The 27,892-nt window shown below is 43.9% G+C and overlaps 1 protein-coding gene across 1 annotated transcript in view; it reads left to right on the forward strand.

Moving 5' to 3' along the window:
• LOC140467238 (leukocyte surface antigen CD53-like) overlaps nucleotides 1-10,265 on the forward strand; it is a 56,028-nt gene extending 45,763 nt beyond the window's left edge. The window contains exons 6-8 of the mRNA XM_072563469.1: nucleotides 1,502-1,609; nucleotides 3,903-3,986; nucleotides 7,021-10,265. Coding sequence (XP_072419570.1) covers nucleotides 1,502-1,609; nucleotides 3,903-3,986; nucleotides 7,021-7,092 — 264 coding nt within the window. The 3' untranslated portion in view covers nucleotides 7,093-10,265. The remainder of the gene's footprint in view (nucleotides 1-1,501; nucleotides 1,610-3,902; nucleotides 3,987-7,020) is intronic.
• Nucleotides 10,266-27,892: the final 17,627 nt, after the last annotated feature.

The following is a 27,892-nucleotide window of genomic DNA, read 5'->3' on the forward strand; positions in this document are numbered from 1 at the left end:
AGGCCCAAAGCCTGGCCAGCCATGATGGGAGTGTTTCTGCAGAGTGGATGGGTTTGAGGCAGTGAGAGATATTGGGAGGGGTCAGCCACAACAGTGTGGGTGTGGCTTGCAGCTGTTCCCCTCTTACCCCATGCTGTGGTCCTCAGTCAGGCACTGACATCTGATGAGGGACCCTGTCCACAGACAGCAACTGGCCCTCTCACAGGTTTCTTGTCAAGCTCTAGGTGTGACAACGTCTGGGTGAGGCCCATTGAACTGAACACCAATTATTCACTAAAGGGTAGCAGTTGGCAGTTGAGCAGGAAGACACTGGGGTGCTCAATAGCTGCCCTAGTCAACTCCAAACACACAATGAAGGGGGGCAGGTGTGGTGATCGGAACCAGGGTCAGATAGATCTTATTGATTGTGGGATCCTTGATTGTGGTTGTTAACCTGGGTCAATGAGGGAGCCCTGTCTGACCGAGAAAAACAGAAGATTCAGACAGTCTCCTGATTCTGAGGACTGGCTCTGAGCTGGCCGGTCAGAGCCCATGTATTGTGCACATGTGAATAAAGGGTGACTTGGTGATAGGATACTTTTCTCTGTGCAGTTATTTAGCAGAAGAGTCGATTTGGGGCTTTCTCTCAAGTCAGAGCAGAAAACCTTGGGGAATCCAGGAAGATGTTCATCCTTGAGGTTTACCATAGGCTTGGTGGGCCAAAAGGCCTATTCTTGTGCTGTGATGTTCCTTGTTCTTTGCTGCCATCAATGTGCCATATGACTCAAAGTATGCAGTGCTATTGTTAGGAATGTTGTGTAGTCACCACAGAACCTTCAGATGGTCTCTGACTTTGGCCATTAGTGAAGGAAATCTGCCATTGCCTTCCAGGCCTGTTTGGGACTCCAGTTCCTTGAAAACATCTTTTTCTTTCAAATTGCAAAAATATACCTTCTCCATAAAAAAAAGTCTTTATTTACAATCACAGGTACAAGAGCAGTTCTGGACAGTCTTCGTGTAGCAAGAAAAAAAGCATTGTAATTTGACAGGGAGGAGTGAGGACTGCAGATGCTGGAGAGTCAGAGTTGAAAAGTGTGGTGCTGGGAAAGTACAGCAGGTTAGACAGCATTCGAGGAACAGGAGAGTCAATGTTTCAGGCATAAGCCCTTCATTTCTAACTCACCAGGACACTCTTCATGTACATTGAGGTAACAAGGGTCATAGAGTCATAGAAATGTACAGCACAGAAACAGAACCTTCGATCTAATGTGACCATGTAGACCAGATATCCTGAATTAATCTAGTCTGATTTGCCAGCATTTGGCACATATCCCTCTCAAACCCCTTCTATCCATATACCCATCTAGATGCCTCTTAAATGTTGTAATTGTACCAGCCATCTGGTACCATCTGTAGGGAAAGAAAGAGTTATTGACCTGGAATGGTAACTGGTTCTGCTATTGTGAGAAACTTGATGCTCATTGTAATGTGGTAACATTGTTCTTCCTTTGTTTCATCTTAGTTGCTTTGCTGTGGTGTTGCTAACTATACCGACTGGGGAAACTCTGTCCCTGAATCATGCTGTAAGAAGAAATCGCAACCTTGCAACTCTCAAAACTATTTCTTAAAGGTGAGGAGAACAAATGCACAAAATTGTTTGCATTTGGGTTATCTGTGTGTAACTATACATGTGTGCGCACACGCATTTGTACGTGTGTGTCTGTGTGTGCATATCTGTGTTTACTGTATACGTATGTATCTGTCTACATAATTGAATGTGGATATATGTCTGTGTATATGTATCTGTATTTGTGTGTACATGTGCTTGTTTGTAAACGTATCTGTGTGTGTGTGTGTGTGTGTCTTTGTGTTGGTGTGTTTGTATAGAGTCATAGAGATGTACAACATGGAAACAGACCCTTCGGTCCAACCCGTCCATGCCGCCCAGATATCCCAACCCAATCTAGTCCCACCTGCCAGCACCTGGCCCATATCCCTCCAAACCCTTCCTATTCATATACCCATCCAAATGCCTCTTAAATGTTGCAGTTGTACCAGCCTCCACCACTTCCTCTGGCAGCTCATTCCATACACGTACCACCCTCTGCATAAAAAGGTTGCCCCTTAGGTCTCTTTTATATCTTTCCCCTCTCACCCTAAACCTATGCCCTCTAGTTCTGGACTCCCCTACACCAGGAAAAAGACTTTGTCTATTTATCCTATCCATGCCCCTTACAATTTTATAAACCTCTATAAGGTCACCCCTCAGCCTCCGATGCTCCAGGGAAAACAGCCCCAGCCTGTTCAGCCTCTCCCTGTAGCTCAGATCCTCCAACCCTGGCAACATCCTTGTAAATCTTTTCTGAACCCTTTCAAGTTTCACAACATCTTTCTGATAGGAAGGAGACCAGAATTGCATGCAGTATTCCAACAGAGGCCTAACCAATGTCCTGTACAGCCGCAACATGACCTCCCAACTCCTGTACTCAATACTCTGACCAATAAAGGAAAGCATACCAAACACCTTCTTCACTATCCTATCTACCTGCGACTCCAATTTCAAGGAGCTATGAACCTGCATTCCAAGGTCTCTTTGTTCAGCAATACTCCCTAGGACCTGACCATAAAATGTATACGTCCTGCTAAGATTTGCTTTCCCAAAATGCAGCACCTCGCATTTATCTGAATTAAACTCCATCTGCCACTTCTCAGCCCATTGGCCCATCTGGTCCAGATACTGTTGTAATCTGAGGTAACCCTCTTTGCTGTCCACTACACCTCCAATTTTGGTGTCATCTGCAAACTTACTAACTGTACCTCTTATGCTCACATCCAAATCATTTATGTAAGTGACAAAAAGTAGAGGACCCAGCACCGATCCTTGTGGCACTCCACTGGTCATAGGCCTCCAGTCTGAAAAACAACCCTCCACCACCACCCTCTGTTTTCTACCTTTGAGCCAGTTCTGTATCCAAATGGCTAGTTCTCCCTGTATTCCGTGAGGTCTAACTTTGCTAAGCAGTCTCCCATGGGGAACCTTGTCGAACGTCTTACTGAAGTCCATATAGATCACATCTACTGCTCTGCCCTCATTAATCCTCTTTGTTACTTCCTCAAAAAACTCAGTCAAGTTTGTGAGACATGATTTCCCACGCACAAAGCCATGTTGACTATCCCTAATCAGTCCTTGCCTTTCCAAATACACGTACATCCTGTCCCTCAGGATTCCCTCCAACAACTTGCCCACGACCGACATCAGGCTCACCGGTCTATAGTTCCCTGGCTTGTCCTTACCGCCCTTCTTAAACAGTGGCACCACGTTTGCCAAACTCCAGTCTTCCGGCACCTCACTTGTGACTATCGATGATACAAATATCTCAGCAAGAGGCCCAGCAATCACTGTCTGCATGTTGGTGTGTTTGTGTGTGTCTATTTGTGTGTTTGTCTTGATGTATTTCTGTGTCTGTGTCTGTCTGTTGGTGTATTTGTATGCCTCTCGGTCAGTGTATTTGTGTTCTGTCTGTCTGTCTGGTGTGTCTTTTTGTTGTGCATGTGAGTGTCTGCCTATTGGTGTGTTTATGTATGTGTGTCGATGTGTTTGTATGTCTGTTCTTGTGTTTATATCTGTCTGTCTGTCTGTTGCCCGTCTGTCTGTTGCCCGTCTGTCTGGTGCCTGTCTGTCTGGTGCCTGTCTGTTGGTGTCTCTCTGGTGCCTGTCTGTTGGTGCCTGTCTGTTGGTGTCTAGCTGTTGGTGTCTAGCTGTTGGTGTCTAGCTGTTGGTGTCTGTCTGGTGTCTGCTGGTGTCTCTCTGTTGGTATCTGTCTGTCTCCATGTGCTTATTGCAGAATCCCATGCATTCTGCAGGGTTTTCACTTGCTTTACTGAGAAACAGGTTCTGAAATTTGTGTGTGTATGCTTTCCAGGGTTGCTACAGCTTGATCCGAAACTGGTTTGATAATAACTTTTTATTTATTGGAATTGCCACCATCTGTGTTTCAATTATCCAGGTCAGTACTTTACATAAATTCATCAGACATTGTTGCATTCTAACATTCCAACAGTGAAAGCATCACTCTGAGACCATTCTGAAGGAATGCCACAGATAACTTTCGTATGCTACTTTCAATTTTAAAGAATACTCTCAAGGATTCTAAGTTGAACATTTGAGTTCTGAATGCCTCTCTGTATCAAAAATAATTTCTCCGAACCCTTCCTATCCTTCAGTAATGTAACTATTGCTAGAGTGATGGCTTTAAACAAAATTGTGTGGGGCAGAGAGAAGGTTCATGTGAGGGGCGATTTGTAAAGTTAAGCAGAATGTACAAGGTAATTGGGCAGGGTAGTGATACAGGCACTGGTAGCTAGAACATGACAGGAAGGGACACAATGAGCAGCACACCAGTAAATTCGATCAGATAGGGAAATGGATTTAAAAAAAAGACAGAATTAAAGGCTTTTTATCCAAATGCTCTCACCATGCATAACAAGATGGCGCCCCACGTTGGGCGCCTTCATTTAGGACAGCATGGTGGCTCAGTGGTTAGCACTGCTGCCTCCCAGCACCAAGAATCACGTTCGATTCCAATCTCGAGTGACTGTCTGTGTGGATTCTGCATGAGTTTCCGCTGGGTGCTCCGGTTTCCTCCCACCGTCCAAAGATTTGCAGGCTAGGTGAATTGGCCAAGATAATTGCCCATAGTGTTCAGGGAGATGTAGGCTAGGTGCATTAGTCAGGTGAAATGTAGAGTAATAGGGTAGGGGAATGGGTCTGGGTGAGATATACATCAGAGGGTCAGTGAGGACTTGTTGAGCCAAATGGCCTGTTTCCACACTGTAGGGGTTCTATGATCTCTACAAGATAAATGAATTGATAGCAGTGATTTTAACATTTGAGTATGGTATGAAAGTAAATACAGAGTCAGGGCTGCAAGGTGACCAGGGGTGGGACCTGAAATTTCAAGGGTATTTGATATTTTGGAAGGGTAGCGGGAAAGGAAAAGAAGGTGAGATTTCCAATAGTTTTGATCAGTACAATGGTGATCTTGATTTTGTAGATCTGGTTGTGGAATCCACTTGGGGAGAGATGAGAAATAGCAGAGGAAAGAAGTCACTGGTTGAAATGGATGATAGGTGCCACCCAGAGGGACAAGCTGTAGATTGAGAATATTGGTGGCTTGCTGAAACATTGCAGAGTGACTTCACCCTTACATTGTTTAAACAAATCAAATTTGCTTGGAGGATGATTTTGTGGCTACTTGGGACACTTTATTCGACTAATAGATCCTTTGATGCACCAAGAAGCAGGTTATTTTAAAGCCTGTAATGCATAATGAGACAGAATTAATTAAAGACTTCACATTAAAGGATTCTTCTGGGAAGGATGATCAAACATTCAGCTTCACAATGAGAGATGTAGGTCCATAACTAGTGCCTTATGCCCAGGCACAATCACAGGGGTATGAAGCAAGTTGGCTAAAGTGGACTGGGTGAACAGGTTAAAAGCCAGAACAACTATTTTGTGACTTATCTCACCCTGGGAGACTCAGAAAACATCTCAAGAGAGGTGGTAAAAGGGAGAAAGGAAATTAAAAAGTCTCCATCAAGGGAGAAGTACTTGGCCAGCTAATGAGACTAAACAGTAAAAAGACCTCTGGACTTGCTGGTCTTAATCCTAAAGTCTTAAAGGAATTAGCTACAGAAACAGTGGCCTTATATTTATGAAAAGTCCCAGTGAATTGGAAAAATGTGAAACCATTCAAGAAAGGAGGAAGACTGAAAGCAGGAAACTAACAGTTGGTTATCCTAGAATCCCTACATCATGGAAACAGGCCCTTCGGCCCAACAAGTCTATCCCAACCCTCCAAAGAGCATCCCACCCAAACCTATTCCCCTACATTTACTCTGACCAATACAGCTAACTTACACACTATAGGCATGGCCAATTCACCTGACCTGCAAATCTTTGGATTGTGGGAGGAAACTGGAGCACCCGAAGGAAACCCACACAGACACGAGGAGAACGTGCAAACTCCACACAGACAGTTGCCTGAGGCTGGAATCGAACCTGGGTCCCTGACACAGTGAGGCAGCAGTGCTAACCACCAAACCACTGTGCTGCTCATCCTCATGTCTGTCATTGGGAAATTTCAATTTTCAAACATCAATGGACAATCAGCATGGTTTTGTGAAAGGGAACTGATGTTTGACAAAATAATTATGATTCTTTTGAGATTGTATCTAGCAGGGTAGACAAAGTGGAACCGATAGACGCGGTGCATCTTGATCTCCAAAAGCATGTCAAAAAGGTGCCACATTTAAAAAAAAAATTCAAGATAAGAACATATGTTTTTTGGGAGGTATATTGCTGTGAATAGAGGTCTAGCTGGCAAATGGAAAGCCCAGAGTTAGGCCAAATGTATCAGTTTAAACTTGGCAAACTGTCTATAGTGGTATGTCACAGAGATCAATGCTGGCACCTCATCAGTTTATAATCTATGTTAATGACCTGGAATTACAGTATTGTAGCCAAATTTTCTGATGATGCAAAGGTAGGTGGGAAAATAAGTTGCTAGGATGGTGCAAAGAAATATACGTTAGGTGAGTAGGCCAAAATTTGGCAGATGGAGTACATTGTGGGAAAATGTGAGTTTCTCCATTTTAGCAGGAAGCATAGAATATCAAAATATTATTCAAATAGAAAGAGAGAGAGAGGCTGCAGAATGCAGACGGACAGACAAAGGTGGGTGTCCCTGAACATGAATCACAGTCTATCAGATGGTAGGTTCTGTAAGTACCTAGAGAATGGCAGGTAGGTACAGTTGTTGCACAGATCAGTTGTGAGCTAACTGCATAGTAGGACTGAGTCCCAATGAGAACTATACCTTTAAGATAGGGGGGTGGTGTGGGACGGAAAGTGAAAGTGAACAGTACAAAATCTGGCAATTGAAAGGGTGGTGACCTCTGATGAAGGTTAGTGTCTGAGGTGTGCTTTCTGTGACCAGGGATTGGAAAATACTGACATTTAGCTTTTCCTGCCTTCAGGTACTCGGAATGTCATTTGCCATGACCATATATTGCCAGATCTGTAACAACTACAAGTCCTATGAAAATTGACCTGATTCCATAGATCTGGAAGAGGAAAATCCATCCTGTGGAATTGTAAATGTATCTGCAATCGTAGGTTCTGTTCTTCTGAAGACAGAGACTTTTCTCATTTCTTGTTGCTGTCTATTACTAGATGGTATGAGTTTTAACTGTATAAACTGGATCAATCTAAGTTGCCAACGCCTCACCTCTGGTACATCTACAGTTCCTCTCATGGCTCTCCTTTTGGACTTCAGTGGCTCCTCTGCAAAGTGTCAACCTTTGCCTTATCATTCTGTTTGTTGGGAAACTTTGTGGTTTAATCATCCTGCATCTCACTCTCTCTCAGGGTAATGGGCAGAGTCTCTCTGTCTTGGCTCTTATGTCTATCAATCCAAAAGCATAACAGTATGCAGAATTACACAGGATATTCCTTATGGTAACAAGCCATTAGAACTGAGCAGACCAGCAGGTCAGTATTTATGTCCCATTTAAGCCTCCTCCTTCTCCCCTAAATCTAACGCTATTCCTTTCGCACTTATGTCATGACATAGATTTTTCTTATAATCCTTTCATGCCCTTCACCCACAACTTGAGGGAGCAACTTCCAAATTCTAAGCATTCAAACCAGTGAAGGTGTTTTGCCCAAATTCTGTTTTAAATTTATAGGTAACTATAACTCCTAATCCCAGTCTTACCCACAAGTGGAAACATTTTCTCTATGCCTATCCCCCCAAATCCTTCCATCACCTTAAACACTATGGTCGGCCACCCCTCAATCTTTCTTTTCTAAAGAATAGAAACCCCAGCCTAATCAATACTTCCTGATCATAACCTCTCAGTTCTGATATCATTGATGCAATTTTTTATTCCACCTTCTCCAAGTAGTTTCATCCTTTGGATCATGTGGAGACCTGAAGTGTTCTCATCACACGGAATGTGATCTACCTACAGTTTTATACAAGCTTAATGTAATTTTGTTTTCCAATCTGCCAGTACTGGATCTCAGTGTTTGATTTGCATATTTATTAACTTGTCTCACTACTTTTAATGATTTTTGTAATCCCTCCCTTATTTAAATGTTTATTATCCTTAGATCATAAGGTTCTTACCAAAATGGATGATCTCTTGCTCCTTGATGTTGTATTGAAATTTACTAGCTCTGCCTGGTGGCTTGTCCCCCTGAGATTGGAGTGATGTACTCATTATCATTTAGACTTTCCTGGGCCCACACTTGGCTCTGGACCGCACATGAATTCACCACATGACCGTCTTGAAAATGAAAACTATTATTTTGGGCAAAACAGACAACGAACTGTGCCAATGAACGAAGAGAATGAATGGTATCACCAACTGGCTACTACATTTGCCAATGGTTCCATCACCTTCTGAAGGAGCTCATAGGCTGTAGGTGCTCTGGGAGTACCTGTGGAGGTGAGAATCATCAGATGAATTTCTGCTGTCCTTCAATCTGGAGGTCAGTTGTCACTGATTGCTTTCATACCAATATTTGGTATGTGTGCAAGCTCTTTGTACATACCCACTTGTGCACACATGCCCTGGCTGTGTCTTGTTCATAGCCTGTGCAGGACACTGGCTCAAACTGGACCAGCTTGTAGACTGTATGAAAAAACATGAAGGGCTCTCCTAGCATTCCTGGACTGAAAGATTGATCTCCTTGAATCCCAGGAGACAAATCACACAACCATTTAATGTCTCTGAAATGTTTCACATAAAGAGTTACTAAAATCTTGGAGATGGAGAAAGGGATGGTTGATAAGATGTGCAATTGGAATTTCTTTTATTCATTCAGGGGACGTGAATGGACATAGGTGAGCCAGCATTTCTTGCCCATCCCTAGAAGGTGGGGGTGAGCTGCCTTCTTGAACCGCTGCAGTCCATTTGCTGTTGGTAGACCCACAATGTCCTTAGGGAATTCTAGGAATTTGGAACCAGTGGAGGGTCAGAAATACAGCTCACCAGAGTTGGCAACTCTCTTCTAGACACCTTGAAAGCGTAAGAATCTGCCACTTCCCTCTGGACCGCCCTGCACTTACTTATACAAATATTGGGTTCGCATTTCCTGATCCTTCAGACTTAATTCAACTCAGTCATTAATAGTGACATGCTGAAAATAATTCTCATTGGTTGAATATTAGAAACTCCAACAAAATATCTCACAGTGCAATATAAGAAGAGGGAAAGTGACACATTTAGTCACCACTAGGAGGTACTGAAGCATACAGCTCCAACTATGGTATGTCCTACAGCAGTGAAAAACTAAATAACTGAGAGTCAATAGACTGAGAAGGGCCAGGCTGTTACTTCTCAGTCAACTACATGTCTCCAGTGTCATAATGTAATTGATGCTTAGCACTAGAAGGATTTATTTTAAGGGGCTGAATGACCTTTTCTCATCTTTGACTGTTCTTGCTTTGTAAGTGTAAATTATGCCAAGTAAATTGAGGCTTTAAGATCTACCATAACTATAATACTGCAGATTATTAGGAAGAGTTGAGCCGTGATTCCAAATTGCCTTGGGAATGTGTAAGTGATTGCTGACATAATGTGACCACAGAGCCGGTTACAACCCATTAATATTAAAAATGTTAATGCTACACTTCCAAAGACTGCGTGTGCACATTTTAATGTCCCAATAGGGCTTTAGTATTGAAATATGGTTTCAGAATAAGTTTGAGCCACCTCATTGACATGTTAGATCAATTTGAGAAGACAATACAATGATAATCACAAATTTAAATAACTGTCTTCAATTGTTAATACAAGTAAGGCAGAAAGTGTTACAGGTAGGAGCTCAAATGTTTAGAGATCAATGATCAATCCAGTCCTGAAACATCTTTTCCTTTGGACTTTGTTTCTCTATCCAATGAATTGTTCTGTACAGACGTCTTAGATGCTGCCAATGGACACGCCACTATTCCTGACCAGAATGGAAATGATTTGATCGTTTGCTCATCAATCAGAGCTGTAAACTTTTATGCTTGTAATTGATATTTTGTAACTGTTCTTTATCCATTGCAATTCATTGGAGGTATCACTATGTTTTTAAAAAGTGTATTTCCTGCATTGTCTGTCACAGCTTTCTGCACTGGAGATTATTTTCAAATAAACTGTGTAGACTGTTTGTTGGATATACTATTTAAACAATAGGCCCTTAATGCCAAGTAAATAAACTTTTTTTCTTCCCTATAAATAGTCTGTTTTATGTGAGTCCTGTTATACGTCCAAACCTACCTCCGACTCACTGTTGGATGCAATAGTGGCAATAGATAAATGGAGAAAATCATGGGAAATGGATCATCGGGGCAGAAATCGGGGCAAGCAGAAATTGTGGGGATTGTTGTAGCTATTGGCATAAATAATGGGGAATGAACAGTCAAACAAAAATGAGGAATTTTAGAAAATTATTCCCAGCGAAGGATTAAATCCTATTAATTTCTCCAGTACTAAGTGACAACAAAATCTCTGGAGATCTGACAACCCCCGTTGAGGATTTGAAAAGAGAAAGTTGCAGAAATAGTGGATACATTGGTTTTCAGCTTCAAGGATTCCTGAGACTCTTGAACAATTGCATAAATATATATACCATGATTTAAGAAGAGAGGAAAGGATAAAAGCAATTAGCTTGAGATCAGTGTCCAGCAAAATGCTAGGATCTATACCAGGGGCATGACAATAGAGCACTTTGGAAAGTAATAACGTAATTGCAATGACACCACAGAGGCTGGTATCCTGTCACCAAGTCACCCTCTATTTACCCGGTGAGAAGCCTTGATACTGACCCAGCTCCCTCAGAGCCACCTCACAGAGTGAGCAGAACCCCTGACAATCCTCTTTATATCTGTCAGCCAAGGCTCCCTGATTGAACCAGATTAGCAGGCCCAATCAGGGAACTCATATTAGAGTCATAGAGTCATAGAGATGTACAGCATGGAAGCAGACCCTTCGGTCCAACTTGTCCATGCCTACCAGATATCCCAACCCAATCTAGTCCCACTTGTCAGCACCCGGCCCATATTCTATGAGCATCCAAGGAGCAGAAAAACCGACGTTTCGGGCAAAAGCTCTTAATCAGGAATAGAGGCAGGGTGCCTGCAGAGTGGAGAGATAAATGAGAGGAGGGTGGGGGTGGGGAGAAAGTAGCATAGAGTACAATAGGTGAGTGGGGGAGGGGATGAAGGTGATAGGTCAGGGAGGAGGGTGGAGTGGATAGATGGAAAGGAAGATAGGCAGGTAGGACAGGTCAAGGTTGAAGAGCTTCAGGGCAGAGATGACGACCTGGGGATTGGAGTGAGAGAGAGACTCACTGAGATTCTTGCAGAGAGAGGAGGAAAACTTCAAGGCAGACATCCTTGCAAGAGGATTCGCAGTAGGGTTAAAATCAAACAGGTAAAAACAAGGACTGCTGATGCTGGAAACCAGAGTCTAGATTAGAGTGGTGCTGGAAAAGCACAACAGGTCAGGCAGATATCTTGTTTTCACCTGGTTGATTTTAACCCTCCTCATCTGCATTTTGCATGTTTTGTTTCGCCATCGACGCTTGATTCTTTTCTCTAAAACGTATATGAAAGGGAAAGCTCTTCAGCAGGAGACCCAGAGCAGCAGCAGCAAGGTTCGCAAACGCAGTGTGGCTGCACGGCTGGTGTAGCCCGGAATGGGACAGTCTCTCTGGGGGATGGTGTGGTGTAGTGCAGCGTGGAGGGGGGCACTCTCTCTGGGGGATGGTGTGGACTGGTGTAGCCCGGAGTGGGACACTCTCTCTGGGGGATGGTATGGGCTGGTGTGGCCCGGAGTGGGACACTCTCTCTGGGGGATGGTGTGGGATGGTGTAGCCGGGAGTGGGACACTCTCTCTGGGGGATGGTGTGGGCTGGTGTAGTCTGAAGTGGTCAGAGTCTTGGTGGCATGGCATGGGTTGCAGAGCACCGAGCAGGACACTCTTTGTGTTGGCATAACTTGGGCTGGAAAGCCTGGAAGGTTTCTCTGATAGCAGCATGGCATGGGCTGGACAGCACAGAGTGAGACTCTGCCGCAGTTGTGAAGGAATGGTTGGACTCTCTTTCAGTTATTATTTTTTATTTTATGAATGGCTCTTATGTGCATGTGACGGTACACCCTCTCCACTGTAATTACTGAAAGTGACAATAAAGGATATTTAAATTCCTGATTTCTGCCTCTATTTTTGCCCATAAGGCAAGTGGTAATGGGTGGCCCTATCAGAATCATGGAATTGCTTCCTGGTCACCATTTAAGGTCGCCGTGCCTCCTGCGATAATCCCTCGACCTTCATGAAAAGCCTCCGGGTATTGAGTTTGGACTTCACAAAGGCAGCCATTTTCGAATCAAAAACTATTGACCCAGTCTTGGTGAATTTTTCTCAACCAATTTCACCCCATTCAGCTTGGACCCGCATCTTTTACTACAGTCAGTGGTAACTGAACCAACTGCTTCTTATATGATACCAGAACTGAAGTCATACCCTTAATCTGTAAAGATTCCCTGGCGTAGTTCTCATTGCAGCCGAGGTCTTGTGTGATCTCAAGGCTTGTAACCCAGAACAAATTTTGGTAAAAACTAGTTCTGTGATCACTGAAACGGCCGAACTAGTATTGAACATAATTAGAACCGCGTGATCATTTAACCAGACATTTATCTTGATTGCTTCTGATTTGGATGTTGCTAAGCAACGTAGCTGTCCCGAACCAGATAATAGTGGTCTTCCCAGGGTGTGCACTCTCCTGGATACTGGCCTCGGCTTTCTCTTATTCCATTTAGGTCTAATGGGACTCGTTTGCTCTCTTGAGCCCTCAGCAGCAGACTGCCAGTGGCACGTGAGTTTGGTTTAACCCTTGATGAGACTCTGAGAGACTATTTGGTATGTGGGATTAATGATGTAAACATGCCTATTAGCTGAAGCCCAACTAGGCTTCAAACAGGCATTGCGGCTGGCTTTATCGTTTAAACGTGCAGCAAGTGGAGCGTATGGGTTGCGGGATATTCTGACAGAAGTGGACACCCTTGCCCAGCTGACTGACCTTGGGGGATACCACTGGAGTAAAGGCAATTCCATCGCCTCACTCAGGACACATCCTGAACCGAGGGACTCTCGGTCAGCCCACAACAAAACAATGGCAGCTCGGATCCTGAAGGAAAATTTAACAGGTTGGCCAAGGCTTGGGTTTGTTTTGGGGATTTGTTGTGGGCTGACCGAGAGTCCCTCAGTTCAGGATATGTCCTGAGTGAGGCGATGGAATTGCCTTTACTCCAGTGGTATCCCCTCAGCTCAGTCAGCCGGGCGAGGGTGTCTATTCTATCAGAATATCCTGCAACTCATATGTTTCATTTGCTGCATTTTCTAATGATAAAGCCAGCCGTAGTGCCTCGTTGGGCTTCAGCTACTAAGCGTGCTTCCATCATTAAACCCACATGCCAAACAGTCTCTCAGAATCTCACTCAGGGATAAACTAAAGTGACATGCCACAGGCAGTCATCCTAACCGAGTCAAAAATCCCGAGATGGAATCCCCTGGATCTCAAATCAATGAAGAAAACCAACAGTGTCTCAGAATTAGAGGAGGCTTGGGGCCTTAATATTCCTGACCTAAATCCATCAATTGTTCCAAGATTGTTGGTGTCTAGTGTCTCAGGGAAAGTTAGGCTTCTAATAACCAAACAAGCTACATATCCACAAGCTGTCAGGAGAATGACTCATTGCTTTTCATCTGCCCCAGTGTCCTTTGCCCAGAAAAAAAAATACATTCTTCCCACATGCTGGGCCCAGTCTTTGATGGCAGGATTGATTGAGTCAAGTTTCCCAAATAACGGCATGATGACAGAAATGTTTACTTCAACTCAAAGATGACTGTTATGAGTGAATTTCTTCAGGAGCGTACTGGTTTTGCTTACTGCCACTGAGATAACTCCAGGGGCCAGTATCCCGTCACCATGTCACCCTTTATTTACACATGGAGAGTCTTCGACGCCAATTCAGCTCCCTCAGAGCCACCTCTCAGAGTGGAAGGGATGCCTGACATTCCTGTTTATTTTTTTTTATTTTTTTAAATTTTTTTTCTCTTTTTGTGAGACACAGTGAAAGACACAGAGTGCACAAATCTTTATTCAATTTCCACCACCAGGAAGATAGGAAAAACACCCAAGTGGCCAGTGACAAGCACTGCCCTTCACATCAAAGGGCAATGCTGTGTGATCAAAAACAGTGAAGGGGAGGGTAGGGACTAAATCAAAATAGAGTTGGAGGGAGAAATGATGCACTCCACTCCCTGCGGCGCCCACCTCTCCCTGAACAACTCCAGGGTGTTGGTGGACACCGCGTGCTCCTTCTCCAAGGACACCCGGGCTCTAACGTAACCCCGGAAGAGAGGCAGGCAGTCGGCCCTAACGACCCCCTCCACGGCCCACTGCCTGGACCTGTTGATGGCCAGTTTGGTCAGGCCCAGGAGCAGATCCACAGGGAGGTCTTCGGATCTGCCCTCCTTCCTCCGTACAGGGTGCCCGAAGATCAGGAGCGTGGGACTGAAGTGCAGCCAGAAACCGAGGAGAAAGTTTTTGAGAAAATCAAAAAGGGAGTGCAAACGCCCACACCCAATATATACATGGTCCACGGACTCCACAGCGCCACAGAACAAGCAGTTGGGCTGGGAGTCCGTGAACCACCGCAATCTGCGGTTGCAGAGACTGCTGCGTGCAGCACCCTCCACCCCAGATCCCCGAGAGAAAGGGGGAGGACTCCCGCGTAGAGAGCCCTCCACTGGGGATCCCCACCGCCCGGTGGCAAATGGGCACGCCAAGGCGTGTCCGGACGGTGGGTGAGGGAGAAGAGGTGGACGGTGTGCAGCAGCAGTCGATACAGGGCCTTCCTTTTTATGTCCCTGAAAGTAACAAAATTAAAATTCCGGAGGCGGCTCAGGTTGTGGGGCACAGGTTCCCGCGGGAAGTACGGGACCTTGGGGCCAATGTGGAATTCCGTCTGGGCCGGGGTGAGCGCGGACGGGATCCCACCGCACACCTGAGCGTCCTCCAACTGGTGCACTACGTCGGGTCCGAGCACTGCCGTTTTAAGGCGTCGGATGGCGGTGGCCACATACCGGACGTCTACCGCTGCCCTGCTAGCTATGTCCTGCGGCAGCGTCCAGACATTCCTGTTTATATCTGTCAGCCAGGGCTTCCTGATTGGACCAGATTATCAGCCCCAATCAAGGAACTCATAATTTATCAAGTCTGCCTGCCTTGTTACAATCACTACAAAATTGAAACAGAGTCAATATAAAATTTGCAAATTAGAAATAATGTTTGATTCATTTGTTACAGTTTTTTTGAGGATGTAACTCACAGGATGGATAAGAGGGATCCTGTGGATGCAGAGTATTTGGATTTTCAAAAAGATATTTGATAAGGTGCCACACAAGGGGTTATGTGGAAAAATTGCATTATCTTTTCTGGGCAAATGGCATTGGGACAGATGGGATTACCGGGAATTTGGTGACATCGATTGAGGATTGGTTAATGGACAGAAAATAAAGAATAGGAACATCAGCTAATTTTCAAGTTACTACAGGGATGCCACAAAAATGGGAACTTAAGTCTCAGCTATTTACAACTGATGTTATGATGAGGCTTAATGAAATTGAACCATGTTTCTTGAGGATGGAGAGTCAGGTGGGAAAATAGATGGGGAGCATACAAAGAGTCTGAACAGCTTTATGGTTCTGTGAGGTTAGGTGAGGAGCCCAGAACCAGATAGATAGATTACAATATGGTGGTGACCATTTTAGTGGGAAAAATTAAGGAGAATATTGTTTCATTCTCTGGATGTGGTTGTTGCTGACTAGTCTGGAACTTCCTTTCTTTGACTAATTGGCCTTGAGGAGGCGATGGTGGGCTACCTTCTCTGAGATTACAGCCCAATGGGGCATGTTGCAAGGCTGGGAAATGTTTCCCTTCAGAGGGCCTTGTGTGTTCTTGCAGGATTATGAATGTGAGGCGATGCATTTTGGGAGGACTAACAGGAAAGGGGGGGGGGGGGTGGTGGGGGGTACAGGTTTACTGTTGGGACCCTGGGAAGCACAGCGTTTCAGACGGACCTTGGTGTGCATGTCGATAGGCCCTTGAAGTCAGCAGGTCAAGCGGATAAGATGGTTATGAAGGCACAGGGGATATATGTCAAGGCATCGAATACAAGAGCGCGGAGGGTACATGGAGCTGTATATAACATTCGAGTAGTTGTGCAGTTCTGGTTGTCCCACTATAGGAAGGATGTGATTGCACTGGAGAGGTTGAAGAGGAGATTCGCCAGAATGTACCCTTGGCCAGTGTGATTCAGCTATGAAGAAAGATGAGATAAGCTGGGAATGTTTTCCTTTGAGTGCAGAGGCCTGAGGGGGATCTGACTGAGGTGTACAAAATGCTGAGCGTCACTGATAGAAGGATCAGTAACCAGGGGCATGTGTTTCAAGTAAGGCCTTTAGAATGACTTCAAGGAGATTTTGTCAACCAAGAGAGGGGTTGGTATCTGGCATCTACTGTCTGGATGCAGAAAGCCCCACGGCATTGGAGAAGTACTTCGATGGACTCTTGAAAAGCCATAGCATTGAAGGCCACGGGAAATCTGATGGAAAGTGGGTTTAGAGTAAATGACAGATGCTTGATGATCAGCATGACACAGTAGGCCAAAGGATCTTTTCTCATACTATAAAACTCTGTGACTCGATAAAATAAAGGAAGGCCTGTTAAAGTATTGTGTTGGTGCTGGATCATAGAGCGCTAATACAGAGAGTAATTGTTCGCTGCAAACCGGAGCAAAACACTGGAGAAGCCGAAAAACCTGAAATCCAAAGAGAAAATGCTGGAAATGTTCAGCAGGATGCAGCATCTCTGAGAAGCGGCACAGATTTACATTTTTTAGGCCATTGGAAATGTTGACAAAAAAAATTGCTTCTTGTGGGAAAAGATCTGCTACCCTGTGTACCCATAGTAGGCCCAACACAGAACATAGGAAAGCAAACTTGGCTAAACTACACCAGAAACACCCAGAATGCCTCAGCAGTGACCAAACAGGCTGAACAAATGAAACCAGACAGCACCCGCAGACAAGGGAATACATTTCCCAAAACACACTAACAATACCCAGTCAACACAACTGTCCCAAAGCCCCAGGGAGCAGTCTCATAACACAGCAATACCAAAGCCACACAAAGAACAGGTCAGACCTTGCTCCCAGGGCAGGAACAATGGAAACACCTTACTGTTACAAAAGAGGCATTCTCATCTACCTGCAAAGAGAACTGGAATCTCCTGATCCCATTAAAACTCATTGATTCTGTCAGGATTGTACCGAGAATCAGGATATTCTTCCGATAACTGTTTTTCAATTATCATCATTATAACCGGATTACTCAATTTCCAAACATGTTGTATCTTTCCCCTTTTTAATTAACCTCATTGTACAAGATTCCTCTAAAACCTGGCTTCATCCTCAGCTCGAAGAAGAGAACCCATGATCTACCTGTACAGACTGTCAGTTCTGTGAAAGTCTCGTCAATTTCTTTTCCAGCGATTTGTGCTGTTTTTTTAAATGATCACCCTTGTGCATTCACCATGGCACCCAAGAAGAGCAGGGAAGCAAATAAGAGGAAGAGGAAGTCCGTGAGATTTGCAGTTAAAAGTGTCTTGAATATGTTTATTTTTGGGTCCAGAAACAGATTAATTCACTTTCCATTATTTCTTATGGGGAAAATAGTTTCGGAATCCGAACCTTTTGCAATCAGAACAGCCTCCTGGAATGAATTGAAGTCGGATTCCGAGGCACCACTGTAGCTTGATTCTAATTTAATAATATTTATTATTTTATATGATTTATATTCTCTACATCCTTATTGTCACTCTTAAAATCCTGACAGATCAAGTTCTACTTGTATACTTCTTTCCTAATGTTTGTTAATACTCTGAATGGTTCATCATTTTGTCAAAGACAACATCTGGAATACCACTGTCTATATCTTGCAGTGTCATTGACTTCAGTTTCATAATTGATGAAACATTAAAGATTTCATAATAAATCTTTGTAATATACCTTTATAATACACATTTACAATAGACCTTTACAAAGGACCTTTACAATGGACCTTTATAATAGACATTTATAATAAACCTATACAATAGACCTTTACAATAGACTTTTACAATAGACTTTTACGAAGGACCATTACAATATGCCTTCATAAATAGACCTTTATAATAGATCTTTACAATAGATCTCTATAACACATCTTTACAATAGACGTTGAAAATAGACCTTTACAATAGACCTTTACAATAGACCCTTATAATAGATGTTTATAATAGACCTTTATAATTGACCTGTAAAACAATCCTTTACAATATACCTTTACAATAAACCTTTATAATAGACATTTACAATAGACCTTGACAATATACTGTTACAGTAGAGCTTTATAGTTGACCTTTACAATATACCTTTACAATACATCTTTATAATAGACCTTTACAATAGGTCTTTACACTGCACCTTTACAATTGACCTTTACAATAGACCTTTATAACAGACCTTTACAATATACCTTTATAGTAGACCTTTACAATAGACCCTTATAATAGACATTTACAATAGACCTCTATAATAGACCTTGACAATATACCGTTACAGTAGACCTTAATAATAGATCTTTACAATATACTTTTACAATACATCTTTATAATAGGCCTTCACAATAGGCCTTCACAAGAGGCCTTTACAATAGACCTTTATAATAGACATTTACAATATACCTTTACACTACATCTTTATAATAGACCTTTACAATAGGTCTTTACAATACACCTTTACAATAGACATTTACAATATGCCTATACAATAGACCTTTACAGTAGACCTTTACAACAGACCTTCACAATCGGCCTTTACAATTGACCTTTACAGTAAACCATTATAATAGACCTCTCCAATAGACCTTTACAATAGGCCTTTATAACATACCTTTACAATATACCTTTACAATACACCTTTATAATAGATCGTTATAACATATCTTTACAATTGACCTTGATAATAGACCTTTACAATGTACCTTTACAATATACCTTTACAATAGACCCTTATAATAGACATTTATAATAGACCTATATAATAGACCTTTACAATAGACCTTTACAATACACCTTTACAACAGACCTTTACAATAGATCTTTATAATAGACCTTTATAATAGACCTTTATAACAGACCTCTACAATATAACTTTACAATATACCTTTACAGTATGCCTTTACAATGCACCTTTACAATAAATCTTTATAATAGACCGTTATAATAGACCTTTAAAACAGACCTCTACAATATACATTTACAACATACCTTTACGGTATGCATTTACAATGCACCTTTACAATAGATCTTTGTAATAGACTGAGGTTTTATGTCTCATACTTTAAGCAATGGTTCTTCTTGTATTCTGTCACTGCCAATTTTTGACTTCTTGACTCTGAATTCTGCCTGTCACTTTCCCTTAGCAACTATTAATGTATTGTGACTGAAAACATCATTTATATGAAACTCAACAAAGTATTTGCAGGTTATTAGAGTTTCTGTTATTTTTCAGGTTATAGAACATAGAACATAGAAAAATACAGCGCAGTACAGGCCCTTTGGCCCTCAATGTTGCGCCGATCCAAGCCCACCTAACCTACACTAGCCCAATAACCTCCATATGCTTGTCCAATGCCCGTTTAAATGCCCATAAAGAGGGAGAGTCCACCACTGCTACTGGCAGGGCATTCCATGAACTCACAACCCGCTGAGTAAAAAATCTACCCCTAACATCTGTCCTATACCTTCCACCCCTTAATTTAAAGCTGTGTCCCCTAGTAACAGCTGACTCCATACGTGGAAAAAGGTTCTCACTGTCAACCCTATCTAAACCCCTAATCATCTTGTACACCTCTATCAAATCTCCCCTAAACCTCCTTTTCTCCAATGAGAAAAGTCCCAAGTGCCTCAGCCTTTCCTCATACGATCTTCCTACCAAACCAGGCAACATCCTGGTAAACCTCCTCTGCACCCGTTCCAGTGCCTCCACATCCTTCCTATAGTATGGCGACCAAAACTGTACACAATACTCCAGATGCTGCCACACCAGAGTCTTATACAACTGCAACATGACCTCAGGACTCCGGAACTCAATTCCTCTACCAATAAAGCCCAGTACACCATATGCCTTCCTCACAGCACTATTTACCTGGGTGGCAACTTTCAAAGATCTGTGTACATGGACACCAAGATCCCTCTGCTTATCCACACTACCAAGTAGTCTACCATTAGCCCAGTAATCCATCTTCTTGTTACTCCTACCAAAGTGAATGACTTCACATTTAGCTACATTGAATTCCATTTGCCACCTTATTGCCCAGCTCTACAACTTATCTATATCCCGCTGTAACCTGCCACATCCTTCTTCGCTGTCCACAACTCCACCGACTTTCGTGTCATCCGCAAACTTGCTCACCCAGCCTTCAAGCCCCTCCTCCAGGTCATTTATAAAAATGACAAACAGCAATGGTCCCAAAACAGATCCTTGTGGAACACCGCTAGTAACTGCGCTCCAAGATGCACCTATACCATCAACTACTACCCTCTGTCTCCTTCCAGCCAGCCAATTCCTAATCCAAACCTCTAATGCACCCTCAATGCCATACCTCCGTATACTTCGTAGCTTTTGCATTAGCCTGCCATGGGGTACCTTATCGAACACCTTGCTAAAATCCATATACACCACATCTACTGCTTTACCCTCGTCCACTTCCTTGGTCACCTTCTCAAAGAATTCAATAAGGTTTGTGAGGCACGACCTGCCCTTCACAAAACCATGCTGACTATCCTTGATCACATTATTCCTATCCAGATGTTCATAAATCCTATCCCTTACAATTCTCTCTAAGACTTTGCCCACAACAGAAGTGAGACTCACTGGCCTATAGTTACTCGGGCTGTCCCTGCTCCCCTTCTTGAACAAGGGGACCACATTCGCTATCCTCCAGTCTTCTGACACTATTCCCGTAGACAACGAGGACATAAAAATCAAGGCCAATGGCTCCGCTATCTCCTCCCTAGCTTCCCAGAGGATCCTAGGATAAATGCCATCAGGCCCAGGGGACTTACCTATTTCCATCCTTTCCAGTATTCCCCAGACCTCTTCCCTATGTACCTCAAGGCCATCCATTCTAATCACTTGTGACTCAATATTCACAATAGCAACAGTGTCCTGTTCCTGAGTGAATACTGACAAAAAATATTGATTTAGTGTCTCACCAATCTCCTCCGCCTCCACACACAACTTCCCACTACTATCCTTGACTGGACCGATACCCACCCTAGTCATCCTTTTATTCCTGACATACCTATAGAAAGCCTTTGGGTTTTCCCTAATCCTACCAACTAAGGACTTTTCATGTCCCCTTCTCGCTGCTCTTAGCTCTCTCTTTAGATCCTTCCTGGCTACCTTAAACTCTCAATCGCCCCAACTGAACCTTCACGCCTCATCTTTACATAGGCCGCCCTCTTCCCTTTCACAAGGGATTCCAATTCCTTATTAAACCACGGCTCCCTCACAAGACCCTTTACTCCCTGCCTGACTGGTACATACTAATCAAGGACACCCATTAGCTGTTCCTTGAACAATCTCCACATATCATTTGTGTTCTTCCCTTGAAGCCTATTTTTCCAATCCACGCATCCTAAGTCATGCCTCACCCCATCATAATTTCCCTGCCCCCAGCTATAACTCCTGCCCTGCAGTGCACACTTATCCCTCTCCATCACTAGAGTAAAAGTCACCGAGTTGTGGTCACTGCCCCCCAAGTGCTCACCTACCTCCAAGTCTAACACCTGGCCTGGTTCATTACCTAGAACCAAATCCAGTATGGCCTCACCTCTTGTTGGCCTGTCTACACATTGTGTCAGGAAACCCTCCTTCACACATTGTACAAACACCGACCCATCTAACAAACTCGAGCTATAGCTTTCCCAGTCAATATCTGGGAAGTTAAAGTCCCCCATAACAACCACCCTGCTACTTTCACTCTTCTCCTGAATCATCCTCGCAATACTTTCCTCTAATTCTCTCGGACTATTAGGAGGCCTGTAGAAAACTCCTAACAGGGTGACCTCACCTTTCCTATTTTTAACCTCCGCCCAAACTACCTCAGATGGCAAGTCTTCCTCCATCACCCTTTCTACTGCTGTAATACTATCCTTGACAAGCAACGCCACACCTCCCCCTCTTTTACCCCCATCTCTGACCCTACTAACACATTTAAACCCTGGAACCTGCAACAGCCAATCCTGTCCCTGTTCTACCCACGTCTCTGTAATGGCCACAACATCGAAGTCCCAGGTACCAACCCATGCTGCAAGTTCACCTACCTTATTTCTTATACTTCTGGCATTGAAGTATACACACTTCAAGCCACCTTCCTGTTTACAGGCACCCTCCTTCGAGATCGATGCCATGTTCCTAACCTCCCTCCACTCAAGGTCCTGTACCCTAAAGCTACAGTCCAGGTTCCCATGCCCCTGTAGAGTTAGATTAACACCCCCCCCCCCGCCCCCCCCCAAAAGAGCACTAGCAAACCTCCCCCCAAGGATACTGGTGCCCCTCAGGTTCAGGTGGAGACCATCCTGTTTATAGAGGTCCCACCTTCCCCAGAAAGAACCCCAGTTGTCCAGAAACCGGAATCCCTCCCTCCTGCACCATTCCTGTAGCCACACATTTAACTGTTCTCTCTCCCTATTCCTCGACTCTCTATCACGTGGCACGGGTAACAGACCAGAGACAACAACTCTGTTCGTTCTAGCTTTGAGCTTCCAACCTAGCTCCCTGAAAGCCTGCCTAACATCCTCAGCCCTCTTCCTACCTATGTCGTTGGTGCCAATGTGGACCACGATCTGGGGCTGCTCCCCCTCCCCCTTAAGGACCCGGAAAACACAATCAGAGACATCACGTACCCTTGCACCTGGGAGGCAACATACCAAACGTGAGTCTCTGTCGCCCCCGCAAAACCGTCTATCTGTGCCCCTCACTACTGAGTCCCCAATAACTATCGCTCTACCTTTCACCACCCTTCCCTTCTGAGCAACGGGGACAGGCTCCGTGCCAGAGGCCTGAAGCTCGTTGCTTACCCCTGGTAAGTCATCCCCCCCACAAGTATCCAAAACGGTATACTTGTTCTTGAGGGGAATGACCTCAGGGGGTCCCTGCACTGGCTGCTTCCTCCCACTCCCCCTCACTGTCACCCATCTCTCTATAACCTTCGGAGTAACTACTTCCCTAAAGCTCCGATCTATGACCCCCTCTGCCTCCCGAATGATTCACAGTTCATCCAACTCCAGCTCCAGTTCCCTAATACGGTCTTGGAGGAGCTGGAGATGGGTGCACTTCCCGCAAGTGTAATCAGGAGGGACGCTAATGGCTTCCCTCACCTCATACATGTTGCAAGAGGAACATTGCACTGCCTTCGCTGCCATCCCCCTAAAAGGTAAACTTTAAAAACTAGATCTAAAGAAACAAACAAGCAAAATGCAGCACTTACCTGCTTATCACAACGGGTCTTATTATTAGGTTAGAGGAGGAGGGCGGGTGGGAGGCTCTACCCCTGTAGTGCCTCGGGTTCCTCGCCTGCGCGCTTTTATAAGAAAAAAAACCTTCCCAGGTAAGCTAGCGCGAGACCAGCTTCCGGGTCCACTAGGTGCTTAAAAAAAAACTTTAAATTTTAGCCATTAAAAAAACAATAACTGGACTATACCGTGACTTAAAAAAACACCATCAGACAGCCGTTACCTGCTCCGCTGAGAGAGTGACAGCGTGAGAAAACCAGAAAACTTTGTTTCAGGCTACTTTGTTTCTTTAGTTATTTTTCTCATGTCTTTGGCCTGTTTAATTTTCTTCTTATTTGCCCCCCCCCCCCCCCCACCTCCTCATTTCCTGTGACTTCTGCACAAGTGCAATTTGTGCGTGTGACTATGTTTCACCTTGTGAGTTTAGACTGAGTTTTGGAAGGTTATTTGGCCAGTCACCTGCACAGCTAAGGCTGGTTCCGCTAAGGTCTTTTCTTTTCAGCTCTGCAGCAGTTGTCCTTGGAGATCAGATGGAGTAACTTTCTTACCTCCTTGAGTTCAACCAACTGAACACCTCTAGTTTATCTCAAGCACCACAGTGCTTTAACATGTGTTTTCTTTCAAGGAATTCCATACCATGAGCTGGAGAGGTTTCTGAGGTTTTGACAAGAAATAGACAAGCAAAGACTTGAGGTAGATAAGGTGAAAAAGCGAATGTGGTCAATTAGAGCTCATAAAAGGCCTTCCTCCATAGATCTCTTATAAAGCTTCAATGAATTATGTATAAGTTTGCGGAGAGGCTATTGTTTTACTAAATCTGCATAATCAACATTTAGTTCTAGTATCTGCAAATGTTATATTAACAGTGTGCAACTTGAGGCATTCTGTAAGGACTGACAAACGACAGAATTGCTTTGCTTCTTAGCCTGGCCATGAAAATGTTTTTACTCCAAATTGAGTAAAATTTGGAGTTAACAAAGTCAGGGGATTCCCAAAGAAATGATTTCTTGTAATGAAGCAAGGAACAAAGGATATTAATCTTGCGCTTTCATTTTATGAACTTTGTTGGAGTGTAATAAACTGCTTTGCCAAGCTGTGCTGTTCACGTTGCTAAAGCAAAAGCTGCAGAATTTTCTGCTTTATGTTTTAAGCTTGTGTCTGTTTCCTATTCCTTGTAAACGTTATTTATGTTTAATATTCGTTTCTGTTGGATGGAAGAAGGAAGTGCCAAATTCAATATTGATTATGACAAGGGTGTCACTGATATAAAAACAGAGATCCTGAAGGAACACGGATCTGGGAGCCATTGTGCAGAGTTCTGGAGAACTGTTATGTCAGACATGAAACATTTAACTTTATTTCTCTCTCCAACAAGCTGCCAGACCTGCAATGTTTCTCCAGCGCTTTTGATTTTATCTCATTACTTTGCATTTATTCAAGGATGGCATGATCTGCAATGTAGATGTTTCATACATACTTAAGTTCCCTCTGTACAACTCCCAAAGATACTTTAAATTGGGTAAAGACCAAAGAGTGATTTAGTGAAAGAGAACTAGGAACGAATTAACCTGTGTCAGGGTGTCAGAGGAAGATGAAATTCCAAATGGAGACCTAGAGGATTCAGAACAAACCTCCTCCCTTAAAGAAAGTAAGTGTAGGGCTCAGAAACCTAAACAGGATCAAGGATGTCTCAGAGAAAGTGCAGAATGTTCTCAAACTGGAAAGAGACCAGCAGGAGGTCATTGTACACATTGAAATCAATGACATAAGAAGGGAAAAGGATGAGATTCTGAAGGGAGATTACAGAGAGTTAGGCAGGAATTTTAAAAGGAGGTCCTTGAGAGTAGTAATATCTGGATTACTCCAGGTGCTACGAGCTAGTGAGGGCAGGAATAGGAGGATAGAGCAGATGACTGCTCGGTGGAGGAGCTGGTGTATGGGGAAAGGATTCACATTTTTGGATCATTGGAATCTCTTCTGGGGTAGAAGTGACCTATACAAGAAGAACTGATTGCACCTGAATTGGAAGGGGACTAATGTACTGGCGGGGAGATTTGCTCGAGCTGCTCAGGAGGATTTAAACTAATAAGGGAGGGTGGTGGGACTCAGGGAGACAGTGAGGAAAGAGATCAATCAGAGACTGGTACAGTTGAGAACAGAAGAGAGTCAAACAGTCAGGGCAGGCAGGAACAAAGCAGAGAACAAGGTAGGACTGATAAATCGAGTGATTCCTTGTATAAAGGAAGTAAGAGTATACTTAAGAGGGAAATCAGGAGGGCAAAAAGGGGACATGAGATACCTTTGGCAAATAGGTTAAGGAGAATCCAAAGGGTTGGTACAAATACATTAAGGACAAAAGGGTAACTAGGGAGAGAATAGGGCCCCTCAAAGATCAGCAAGGCGGCCTTTATGTGGAGTCGCAGGAGATGGGGGAGATACTAAATGAGTATTTTGCATCAGTGTTTACTGTGAAAAGGATATGGGAGATATAGCCTGTAGGGAAATAGATAGTGACATCTTGCAAAATATCCATGTTACAGAGGAGGAAGTGCTGGATGTCTTGAAACAGGTAAAGGTGGATAAATCCCCAGGACCTGATCAGGTGTACCCTAGAACTTCAAAGTTTGGTAGAAGATTTGTAGCTCAGGTGCTCGTTGTTGTGGTTCTGTTCGCCGAGCTGGGAATTTGTCTTGCAAACGTTTCGTCCCCTGTCTAGGTGACATCCTCAGTGCTTGGGAGCCTCCTGTGAAGCGCTTCTGTGCTGTTTCCTCCGGCATTTATAGTGGCCTAGAACTCTGTGGGAAGCTAGAGAAGTGATTGCTGGGCCTCTTGCTGAGATATTTGTATCATCGATAATCAGAGGTGAGGTGTCAGAAGACTGGAGGTTGCCTAACATGGTAACACTACCTAAGAAAGATGGTAAGGACAAGCCAGGAAACAATAGACCAGTGAGTCTGAACTCGGTGGTGGGCAAGTTATTGGAGGGAATCCTGAGGGACAGGATGTACATGTATTTGGAAAGGCAAGGGCTGATTCGGAGTAGTCAACATGGCTTTGTGCGTGGGAAATCATGTCTCACAAACTTGATTGAGTTTTTTGAAGAAGTAACAAAGATTGATGAGGGCAGAGCAATAGATGTGATCGATATTAAATTACTTACAGTGTGGAAACAGGCCCTTCGGCCCAACAAGTCCACACTGACCCACCGAAGCACAACCCACCCATACCCCTACATTTACCCCTTCACCTAACACTACGGGCAATTTAGCATGGCCAATTCACCTAACCTGCACATTTTTGGATTGTGAGAGGAAACCGGAGGAAACCCACGCAGACACTGGGAGAATGTGCAAACTCCACACAGTCAGTCGCCTGAGGCAGGAATTGAACCCGAGTCTCTGGCGCTGTGAGGCAGCAGTGCTAACCACTGTGTCACCGTGCCACTTCAGTAAGGCGTTTAACAAGGTTCCCCATGGGAGACTGGTTAGCAGGGTTAGATCTCATGGAATACAGGGAGAGCTAGCCATTTGGATACAAAACTGGCCCAAAGGTAGAAGACAGAGGGTGGTGGTCAGGGGTTGTTTTTCAGACTGAAAAACAAGGATTGGTCCAGAACTAGAGGTTTAGGGTGAGAGAAGAAAGATATAAAAGGGATCTAAGGGGCAACGTTTTCACACAGAGGATGGTGCATGTTTGGAATGAGCTGCCAGAGGAAGTGGTGGAGGCTGGTACAATTGCAACATTTAAGAGGCATCTGGATGGGTATATGAATAGGAAGGGTTTGGAGGGATATGGGCTGGGTGCTGGCAGGTGGGACTAGATTGGGTTGGGATATCTGGTCAGCATGGACAGGTTGGACTGAAGGGTCTGTTTCCGTGCTGTACATCTCTATGACTCTATCACTCTAGTGAAATGCAAGGGGTAAAAAACTTGAAAGAAAGTCACATTCATTCTTAGAATGTGTGGTTTTGGCAAACACTTCTGAGTGACTGGGTCCACAGGGACACATTGTTTTTGATTTAGTTATTGTCACATGTATATTGTTAAAAATACAGTGAAAATTATTGTATAATATGAAAAGTATACATGGTCCACAGGCTCTTTATGTGGGTAGTTAACTCCCCTACAGCATGACCCTTGGTCCAGAGTACTTTTCCACCAGGTTTG

The sequence above is a fragment of the Chiloscyllium punctatum genome, chromosome 45 (genome assembly GCF_047496795.1).
Source record: "Chiloscyllium punctatum isolate Juve2018m chromosome 45, sChiPun1.3, whole genome shotgun sequence".
NCBI lineage: Eukaryota > Metazoa > Chordata > Chondrichthyes > Orectolobiformes > Hemiscylliidae > Chiloscyllium > Chiloscyllium punctatum.